At 31.1% G+C, this 11,582-nt stretch overlaps 1 protein-coding gene across 2 annotated transcripts; it reads left to right on the top strand.

Annotated features, from left to right (window-relative positions):
* The first annotated feature begins 976 nt into the window (after positions 1 to 976).
* Positions 977 to 10,870, top strand: LOC125061362 (cytochrome P450 4C1-like). 2 transcript variants are annotated; one of them, XM_047666765.1, is made up of 11 exons: positions 977 to 1,225; positions 2,135 to 2,303; positions 3,000 to 3,106; positions 4,415 to 4,502; positions 4,922 to 5,104; positions 5,195 to 5,270; positions 5,588 to 5,843; positions 8,038 to 8,106; positions 9,407 to 9,575; positions 9,946 to 10,125; positions 10,693 to 10,870. In XM_047666765.1, the coding sequence occupies exons 2-11, from the start codon at positions 2,138 to 2,140 to the stop codon at positions 10,857 to 10,859; spliced, it is 1,461 nt and encodes a 486-aa protein (XP_047522721.1). In that variant the 5' UTR covers positions 977 to 1,225; positions 2,135 to 2,137; the 3' UTR covers positions 10,860 to 10,870. The 2 variants fall into 2 exon arrangements, with proteins under 2 accessions (XP_047522721.1, XP_047522731.1); XM_047666775.1 differs by lacking the exon at positions 977 to 1,225 and having other exon boundaries at positions 2,047 to 2,303.
* Positions 10,871 to 11,582: the final 712 nt, after the last annotated feature.

Raw genomic sequence — 11,582 nt, 5'->3', positions numbered from 1 at the left:
AAAAAGAAGCAGATTTTGACAGTTAAAGTACTTGACAATCTCATCAAATGTCAAATTTCTTCCCGACAAAATAGCAAACGAAGGATCAAGGAATATTTTGGGCTTTTATTTTATTAATGTAAGAAAAGGAAAAAATCATTGTTTTAATAAACGTAGCTTGTAAGTCGTAATTCGTATTCATAAAGGCTAGAGACATCCATTGTTGATATTTATATCGCAAGAAAATAAAATATTGAACTATTTTTTTTATCATTAAAATATATTTTTTGTTTACAACTCATATGGGGGGTGTTGAATTATACAAAATATGAGGTAAGTAGGTGTTAGTGGGACCAATCAGAATTAGGAAAATAGAACGAACATACGAGTTTTGTTTTTTAGGTTTAAAGATACTATTAATTTTCTTCCAAACAACATAGATCGAATATTAAAACGATATGTAGCTAAAATATAAAATACAAGTTCTTTATTAAAAATGTCAATGTTGGGCCTAAGTTAGGTCTTAGATGTAACGTAAAGCTGGCGGCACTGCGCCTAATATTACAATAGTCAGCTCTGGTCTGTGTGGTAGGCCTACGGAAGATAGGGAATAAATAAAGACAGATTAGTGGATCGGTCTTAATCTTCAGCCCAATAAAGTGGATGCCGTAAACGACTACCCTGATTAAATTTCTGTCCTAAACATAAACAAGATCTATGAAACAGCACGGACGCTAGCTTATATCTGCGCTGAATGCGGTAGTAATCCTATCGCCTCGTTAAACTGCATGTAAAAGTAGTACCTACCTATATTATTTTGATATATTTAAAATAACTAGTTTAATATTTTTTTGTCGGCTTTAGTGCATGTAACAGAGTAACATATGAAATAGTTTTTCTTGATTAAAACGGAAATTCCAAAGTCATGATTAAACATGTATATTATAAAATATATCAAGCCATTAAATTGTATGTATGAAAAACACAAAAGTAGAGTTTTCCTTTCTGAAAAACCTCATACGCGTGAGTGGGTCCAATCTTAATTTAACGCTAAATGTTTTATTATTTACTTTGGTATTTCATAAGGTAATTATACTATAGCTTTGACTATTACGCCAAACGTTTGTCTACTACAGTCAGTGTTCACATTAAGTGAATGATTTTACCTCGCATTGTACACACGCGAAGTTACGTCTTTTAAATTTTATATTTTTTCTGTGTAAAAAGTGAATTTAACAACTAAATAGTTAAGTATATATTTGTATATATTTATTATATTAAAAATAAAGTATGTGTCTCTAAATAATTAAATTATGGCGTCATTAGCTATATAAACGAAGCGCAATGCATTTTTAAATGTTAATTTCATCCATTGGTAATGTTTAAACAGAAAAAAGTCCTTTTTAGTGTGACGTAATATTTTCTTATGAAACGTTTAAATTATTATTATTAAACATTTCACATTTGTTTTTTAAAATAGAAACTTTAGTAAAAATTATGACTACTGAAAACATTTAACAAACCAATCACAAACGTTTGTTATTGCTACCATTAAAATTAATAGAAAATATATGTGAGTTAGGGTAATATATATATAGGAAATATTACTACACTAATAGTAGCTTTTTATAAGTAAAAAAGACGTAAAATGAGTTTAAAACTATTAGAAATAAAGAAACATAAATAAAAATATAATCTACCTATATATTTGAAATACCTATGTTTTAAGGGTTTTGGTTGTAATTGTAATATTTAATGCATTCGCGCTAATTAACTAAGATATACTTGATAAATTGTTTCGCGAAAACAAATAGAACTTGTAATTTATAATTGCATTTGTTTCACGACTCGTCAGTTTAAATTTGCTTATGTTGAAGACGTCTATATCTCTATGATATCAATACTTTGAAATGTATAATTTTATATATACATAATAAACGCAAGGATAATAAACAAAGAATCATTCCTTCAGTGCCTACAATTTGAAAAGCTATTTTATAAAACATGTAATTAATTGAAAAAAAATATATCGTTCATTTATGTAAATGTATAGTATGTTATGATTTTATAATATGTTATTATTTAGATACCTTTAACACCAATTACAATTATGTAATTATAACGCAGTCACGTTTTAATTTGTTCTTTATTACAGAATATGGATTTATTTAAGGGGTGTATTTTATCTGTAGTGCTAATAATTGTGTATTGGATGCTATGGAGATGGCGGAACAAGCGCGTGTTAATGTTGGCAGCGCAACTTCCGGGTCCAACGGCTTTACCAATATTAGGAAATGCTTTAATGTTTATGACGAAGCCTGAAGGTAGGTCTAGTAGGCAAGAATGTAAAAGGAAGAATGTTTGAACACAAATGTCATAAACGTGTCGCTTAATAGTATTTTGTTGTTTCGCGTGTCTGTGATTGGCCTAGCAGTCTTGACCAATCACATTAAAACGACATTCTCACTTAATCCTCATCACATGCCTTTATACTTCGTTATTCAGCTACGGCATAAGAAGAATATTAGGTTATTTGGTTTTAGTTGGTCTTCATGATGTTATTAAATATTTTAATCTTAATATATATAAATTACGTGTCACGTTGTTTGTCCGCTATGGACTCCTAAACTACCGAACCGATATCAATCAAATTTGCACACCGTGTGTAGTTTGATCCAACTTAAAAGATAGGATAGCTTACATCTCAATTTATACCCGCAATATTATTTTATTGCAAAATATTAGTTTTTTATTTGATAGTCACAATTCTAACAGATGGCGCCGTGTTGAAAGTACCAACGTTTCACATAAGCTAAAATTTAATGGCATAACCACCAAAAAAGCATGGTTGTCACCATGACTGGTGTTTTCCTACCGTTTCCCTTAAATAGTTTACTACTATGTAATATAACAAAAACCTTAAGCACAGTAACGCTTGGCATTAAATATTATTTTTTATTTTATTTTACCTAGGATAAATTTAAAATTCAGGTATTGTTAACTTCTGCAACAACTTTCAGAACAATTAAAGAAAATTGCAGCATTACTAGAACAATACGGTGACTACATTAGATTCTGGCTTGGACCGGACCTTGTTATAGTCATTAAGGATCCAACTGATATACGGGTAATATAAAATTTAATATATAATATGTAGGTATATGTATATAAAACCTTAGGTTTTATTGTTTAAAAATTTTACTGGAATTTCGAAGATTCAATTTGTTCTCTGCTTTTTTGGATGGTGACGACCCGATCCGTACTACAGTGGACTATAAAAGAAGTAGGTATCTATACCGGACATCAGCCATTCCAAATTCGGTTGTATCACTTCTGACTCCTCAAAAAGTCCTGTGTGGGCTCTTTTTAAATATGTACTAAATAACAATGTATAGAACTGAATTACGATGACACAATATATAAAAGCTGTATTAACCTGCTGAAGCAAGATATGTCATTTTCATCCCTGAGGACGTCTGTGAAACCAGACTGTGTACAAACTAGAGCGCATTATGCGGCATAATGCTCAACGTTGAATGTTTCAACTACAACAACGCTTCGCACAATTGAGCACTCTCAAAACTAATGCTCTCGCGTGCTTCTCGCAATAAATACCAACACAGTGACAGAAAATTGACCAGTGTTTTTCTTTAAGTTGGCATTTATCGAAATTTCGTTAGTAAATATTATTTATTGTTGAAAAATTTGTTTCGTCGTAGATTTTGAAAATAATTAAAGTTATTTCAAACTGCTAAAAAAAATAAATATAAGTATGGATGAAAGTATAAATAGTTACTTTTTTTATATTGTACATGTAAAATATGAATACACTTACAATACAGGATTATACTCTTGTAAACATTGCAATGGTTTTGAAAAAGTATATAATTTTTTTTTAGAAATCATTTAAAAAAAATTACTCAAAACGTAAATGATGTAAAATTCTTACATGAAACTATATATATATATTTTACTGTTAATTTAGCTTGTTAGAACCTTATATTCTTTAAAGGTTTTCTCTTATTTCAGTAAAAAAATGTTAATGAAATAATTTGATTATTAAAATAAGCGTAAAAAGTTTTCAACCAATTATTATTGTTAGCCACATTATTTATACATTAATGAGGTTGCTAACTCTATTTAGAACATTTTTTTTTCAACACTGACTTAGCGCACTCTGCTGATGCATTTGAAAACTAATTCACGTTCCAATTAAGCTTCAGCATTATGCGGCATTGTGTGGCACTGAGTCGCATTATGCTCTGTAATTGGAAAACGCACATAAACTCTCGGACTAAATTCCGGTTACAATATGCAGATAATAACACTTATCCAGATCTTAATTTCCGCTTACGTGTTGTGTTACCTGTTTCCTGTGTTCTTAAACTTCCTGTCATATTATCGACACCAATTTAATTACATTTATTTTTTCCAGTGCCTACTGACGAGTAATAAAATTAACCAAAAAGGTCCAGCATATGATTACATGACGCCATTTATTGGAAAGGGAATTTTAACTGGAGGTGATATTTATAGAAATCATATTTTTTTTATTATTCTATTACAAGTTACTTTAGAAAAATGTGAAAACATATGAATGAATAAAAACAGTTGAAAGATTACACATTCAAATCCACACTCGTTAATACTATAGTATAATGTCATTAATTAAAAATTAATTTTAGAAGATAATCTAAAAGCGTTAAATTAAAACGTTTCTAAAGTTTTCTATGGGTTCAGTTCACGCTAAATCTCGACTCTGACGGTCACCGCTTACATGAAATTTAGGTATACCCTTTGGCAGAATTGCTGAATTGTATTCCGCTAAACTAAATGTGCCCAAAGATACAGATTATGATTCATTTATTAGAAAGCTTTACAAATAAATAATCGATTGAGTAGCTGTTATATCTGTTTCTTTAAATTTAGTATTTTCTTTAAGGACCCAAATGGCGCGTTTATAGAAAAATCGCTAATCCGTCGTATAACAAAAAATCAATAGAGACATTTAGTGAAGTTTTTAATGAGGAGGCTGAGGCTCTCAGAAATGTCTTGAGACGTCGAGATAATAATATTTTTAACGTGTATTATGATGTATTACAATGTACTACGCGAGCTGTGTGCCGTAAGTATTACTCTCGTGTGCGCAATATAAATAAATGCGACGAAACATTCTTTACGGATTTAGTGCGTTTCATAAAATTATTTCTTAAAGGTACATTGATGGGGTTGTCAAAGGAAGAGATCGTGGAACTGAAACATCTAGACGAAGTTATACATGAGACGCAAAAGTAAGTTAATGATATAATTATTTTATAAAAACAACTTTATAATATAATAAGACTTGAACAACACAGGGGCCTTCAAGAAAAGATGTATTTTGTAGTTAATCTGTCACTTTTTAATAAAGTTCATATTCTAAATTGTATCTCAGTCATAATCTCGTCTTGAGCGCTTGCAAATATGACAAACTTCATATAAACAATTGGTTTGACAGCTCTTGAAACTTGATTTAAATATGATTGACGTTCTAGAAAGCGGGCCTATAATATCGCTGTAAATTGAGATACAGTTTTATTTTTTATTTAAATAAAAAATATGTTTCCAGCATATACTCACTTGTTTTTACAAAAATGACTCGTTGGTGGCTGCAAATACCTTTAATATATTGGTTAAGTGGAAATTATAGAAAACAGCTGTATTATCAAAGAATTGTCGATGGATTGATTACCGATATAATTGAAAAACGAAGAAAATCGCTAGGCAAAGAGGAAAATTATGGTATGGGCGTTGTCGACAGATTTATATTAAATGGTTTATCGGAAAATGAGATTAAACTGGAGTCATTCGCTTTATTTACTACGGTAAGTTAGTTAACTATTATTATTACTATTAACTTTGCAATATATAGTACATATATAGATCAGAGAGGATTTAGGGACTTGTGTATTAAGATTAGTAGGTCAAGTATAGGTTTCTAGATATTTATTTATTATAGTTCTAAAAACATGCATGCATAAAAAACACAAAAAAATATGACGTTACAAATTTTACACACATACACATCCATGTATAACATAAAAATTTCAAACTACATAGCAAGAAAAGGGAAACAGAAAAAATAAAAAAACGCAAGTTTAAATTAAAACTTAACAAAAACTTAAAAACGAAAACCTCATAAAGAGCGTTATAAATAAAATTACGCTAATGTTTTGACAGTTGACACTTCGATTGATTTGGGGCGCCAAAATAGTGACAGCTATTGGACTTAATCTGTTATATATAGGACACTTGCAGTATTACAAAGTCTTACACCAATAGTGCCCTATATTATAAGATATAGTATTTGGCAATGAAGTAACTAAAAAATAAGAGAAAACCTGAAAAATCCTTGAAAAAAGTATAATCATTAATGACGTATGCTTTCGAATATATATAGTACAATAGAATACTTGATAGCATACAATTAAAGAGCTACTATAATGTTAACATATCTGACGCCTTAGGATTACCAAAGACAATTACAGTTCTTTAGTTTTTAGGTGTAACGTTAAATAAAATAGCTCTCTATCGTAATAGCAAAGTAACGTTCCATTTTTGTAACGAAAGCTTAAGAATGACTCTGCCAGCGTATTAATCTAAACATTAAATTTAAAATATGTAGTTAACTATACAAATTATATAGAAAGAGCTTACTTTCGAGCTTCCAAAAACACATTATAGTATTGACGTATGAATTCTTGGCGAACCTTAAAGTTTGTGCCATGAAGTCGATACGGATTTCAGAAACTATCGTAATGTTTGTGCTTTAAGTACAAGCAAGTAACGTGTAGTTTGGTCTGAAAGATTTTACCAACAAAATATCTCTTGTGGGTAAAGCGATAGAGCATTACTTTATATTCTTGGGCACTGATAAAAAGATATACGTGGGTTACACTGAAAATGTTTAGAATTGGCCAGTTCAAAACATTGCTAATGAATACTTTCTTGAATTTAAATTTTAGAACTCTTTGGTAACCCAATGTAGGATATTACATTCATTTGTCATTTGTTTTTGTGAATTGGCGGCAAATCTAAAACTGTTGTTACACGTGAAAATGAACCTAACGCGAGAAAATTTTTGTTCAATGATTTATTATGACTTTCGTTCTGGGCTTACTCATCAACAAAGCTATGATATTCTGCGATTAGCATTTCTTAATGAAGCCCCATCTCGTGCCACTATTTACAATTGGTTTCACGAGTTGAAGCGTGGACGTAGCAATCTCAATGATGATCCGCGTGATGGACGTCCTTTAACAGCGACTACTGAAGATAACATCAGTGCTGTGCGACGCATAATAGAGGAAGATAAGAGAGTGACCTATCAGCAGATATGGGCAAGCATAGGCATTCGCATGAGTCAAGTTCATAAAAAATATTACACGAACATTTAGGCGTCAGGAAGCTTTGTACCAGATGGATTCCCCATACTTTAACCGACGACCACAAACACCATCGCATGGACTGGTGTCGCCAAATGTAAGATAAGTTCAACGGCGGTCTTGGTAGAAACAAATTAAGTATGTATTAATAAATAAACGATAACAGAGGCGGTAAGTATAATTGATAATGGTTGACATAATAATTTGTGCCTTGGGAGTTTTAAGAATGCCTCCGTACGCTTAGAAAATAACACTAAGCTATATAATTATGTATTAAAATGTATATTGCTTCCACGTAATTACACTGTGTAATATAGGTATATATTGCGTATTTCTTACGAATATATCAGAGAATAGTGATAAAATTATAGAACAAAAAATGAGCACATACAATTTTTTAAAGTGTAATAACATAAAATAAAGCGATTACAAAAATATCCGTGTTTTGAATTAATTATGTTATTACTGAGTTACGAGCCTGTTTTGGAACTGGATAATTTAAATAATATGTTATAATATTAAACTTTATTGCTTGTTGACACGACAAAAATTTAAATAAGCTGAACATCAACTTTTTCATTTCACTTTTTTGTGGAAATAGTTCATTTGTGTGATTTAAATTTTTACTTTTTAGAGTCAAGAAGCATCAGCAAAAATTGCATCTGGTGTGTTGCTATTTTTGGCTCATTTACCGGAGTGGCAGGTAAGATCTGTTAAAAAAATTACCTAATTATTGGTTGATCTTATGATAAAAATATTGGATAGTATCGGGCCTTACATTTCTTCACTTACTCTGCTTTTTTAAAAATTATTAATATTCTCCTACCTTCCGACTGTAGGTCAATTGTGTGTGTGTGTGTGTTATGTATAATATTGTAGCCAGGCTAAGAATTTCGTATTTATATACAAATGTTATGTTGGTTTGTGTACGCTTCAAAAACTCAAAAAGTTCTGCACGACGAGCATGATATATAATCCGCATTATGGAATGTATTTTTTTGTTTTTTTCCACAAGTATTGCTGAATTAAACTTATACGAAATGTTGTTCTTTGTTTTGTTTCTCATTTCTCAAACATTCAATCACAATGTGTAACAGCGAAGCGTGGCAGTGAACATTTAGTTTGTTATTATAAAAATAGTTATTTTAAAGTCCAATTTACAATAAAAAAGCTCTATATTTAATAGAAGTTTAGCTACTACTGAGAAAAGTAGCTATAGTCCAGTCAGTCAAGACAATTAATTCATTATAATTCCAAAAGTTTTCAAATTTTGATGTAAGGTCGGGAGTGGTATTAAAACAAACTATAAAATTTTGCAACCTGCTCTGCGGTCCGGAACATTGTTAAAAATAAGTTTTGGTCGTGAAAAAAATTCCAAAAGTTCTGCAAACTTGGGGAAGTTTTCGATATAATATTTCATATCACGTATAAAATTTGCAACCAACCTAAGTGTACGGAACATTTTTTGTTATTAAAAATTAATGTTTTTCTTTATTAAACTGAAGGAAAACGTTCCAAAAGTTCTGCAAATTTGACAGATATATCGAAAATAAAATAAATAACAAAAAATGTTCCGTACACTTAGGTTGGTTGCAAATTTTATACGTGATATGAAATATTATATCGAAAACTTCCCCAAGTTTGCAGAACTTTTGGAATTTTTTTCACGACCATACAGCAAAAATTAATTTAATTGCAATTTTAACAATGTTCCGGACTGCGGACAAGGTTGCAAAATGAGATTTATTGTCGTCCCAATGTACCATTCACTTGACCGAAGTTTGAAAACTTTTGTAATTATTATCAAATTTTCGATTTCGAATGTCTATAATGACTGGTCTACTAGGTATATTTTTTATATTAAATTAATGTGTGGTTTGATCGCCAGTGCAAATATTCATAGCACTTTTAATAGAACTCAATTACTTAGAATTTAGAATAATACTAGTTGATACAGTGTCTTGTATAAATCACAATAGTAACCGAATTCTCACCTATTTCAGTCAAAAGTTTACGAGGAAATTGTCCAAGTTATAGACGATGATTCCGTTTCGGATGACCAAATAAGAAGATTAGAAAATCTTGATATGGTGTATAAAGAGGTTTTGCGTTACTTGTCTATCGCGGCGCTGATTCAAAGAACTGTTGAGGAAGATGTCACTATTAGTAATGGTAAGTTTTTTTTCTTCTTGTTGTTACATAATTATAATTGGATACTACTAGTACTGAATACGATTAATAAGGGACATAGTTTATCAATTATTTCATTCCTAAGAAACTAAATCTTGGCTGGTTCTTGCAACATATGAATAAAATAATATTGCAACAACATTATGAATAAAATAATATGGAACAGAACTCCAAATTTATAGACTACAGTTACCGCATGTATTTACAACCGTATTAAATATTATTAAAACTAGTGTTCACAAGAACACAAACCATTTAATCTCTAAAAATATAAGTAATCCCAAACATTTTTTACATACGAATCAACTCTGTATAGCCTTAAAGAAACATTAATAAACCTGTTATTTTGCAGGTAAATTCACTCTCCCATCTGGTACAGTTGTGGCAATTCCAATACACGAAGTCCACAGGGATTCCCGATTTTGGGATGAACCGTTGAAGATAAAGCCGGAGCGATTTCTTCCCGAAAACCAGAAAAATAGAGATCCAAATGCTTTTATACCGTTTAGTTTGGGCGCTATGGATTGTCTAGGTAATGTTACTGTTTAATTTCCTCTGTATTATGGTTTATTACTGAACTATTGTTTTACTTAATGTCAACGATAAGAATATGTCTCAGCATTTTGTAAGATTTTTAATGGTATATATCTTATCTTCTTCACATACACAACGCTCTGATGACTGATACTGCAATAACATAATATTCGCGTTTTAATAATTCCAATCTCTACATTTTATTAATTTAAACTAGTATTTTACTAATAACAAAGTATTTGCTAGTTCCATATATTTTAGGACAATCTTAAATTTGTTTATTCCGATATTTTTTAACACGAGTTAAAACAGTTAAGTAACTAGATTTAAAACATGATGTAGGAACGTTCCTAGCCTTTTACTTGACCACGCACTTATTCAAATTAACTAAATTTCCCTAAAAGTAAACAATTGTTTATCGCGGAAACAGATACAAACGAAAGTTGCGATTATTTTTATTGCAATGTCGGGCACTTTCGAAATCTTGAGTGTTTTTCTAGAATATTCTATCTGGAACAGCTCGAATGTATACCAAAAAAAAAAACTTTAATAGAAACCTTTTCAGGACGAGTCTACGCAACAACACTCATAAAAACAATAGTAATCCGAGTTTTGAGACATGTCGAACTATCTGCGGAGGGAAAGCTTGAGGATCTGGATCTGCATGTTGCTATATCAGTAAAGTTCGCTAAAGGATATAATTTACGTGTACGACCAAGAATGAATAAATGATTAATAAGTTATATGGGTTTTACTATCTACACAATAATCAAGTGGCATTACAACTCCAAAACTCTTGATTTTATCCGTTTCTTAGATCATTTTTATTTTATAGACAAGTAGGTGATCAGCCTTTGTATCTGACACGAGTCATCGATTTTTGGGTTTGAGACATGCCGGTTTTCTCACGATGTTTGCCTTCACCGTAGAATCAAATGTTGATTGTGAACATAGAAAGAAAATTCCAGCGCAGAACAGCCGAAATTCGAACGACCCCAGGATTGGACCTTAAAGCCAACAGCCCTGCGATTCTGTAACTCACTTTTCGAACTCACACAGCGGTTTTCGCATCGGCGGTCGCTCTCAAATCAGTCGTGAAGCAGTCATTTTATGATTTGGCATTCTGAAAAGGTGGGAGCTTGTAGTTTATTGTTTATTAGAATGCCAAATCATAAAATTACTGCTTCACGACTGATTTCAGAGCGACCGCCGATGCAAAAACCGCTGTGTGAGTTCGAAAAGTGAGTTACAGAATCGCAGGGCTGTGCTCTTCATGTGTTTTACTGCCTAGTCAATATTATCTTCTATCTATATATATAAAAAGAAAATGGTGTTCGTTTGAGGCTCTTTCACGCTTAAACCACTGATCGTATCGACATGAAACTACCACCATTCGATGCGAAATTTTTCCTAGATGGTTTATGGCTATTTATTTTTTTAATTCCAACGTTCCTT

Source organism: Pieris napi, chromosome 2, assembly GCF_905475465.1.
Source record: "Pieris napi chromosome 2, ilPieNapi1.2, whole genome shotgun sequence".
NCBI classification, from domain to species: domain Eukaryota; kingdom Metazoa; phylum Arthropoda; class Insecta; order Lepidoptera; family Pieridae; genus Pieris; species Pieris napi.
The sequence above is the reverse complement of the archived record's forward strand: the minus strand, read 5'-3'. Positions and strand labels throughout refer to the sequence as shown.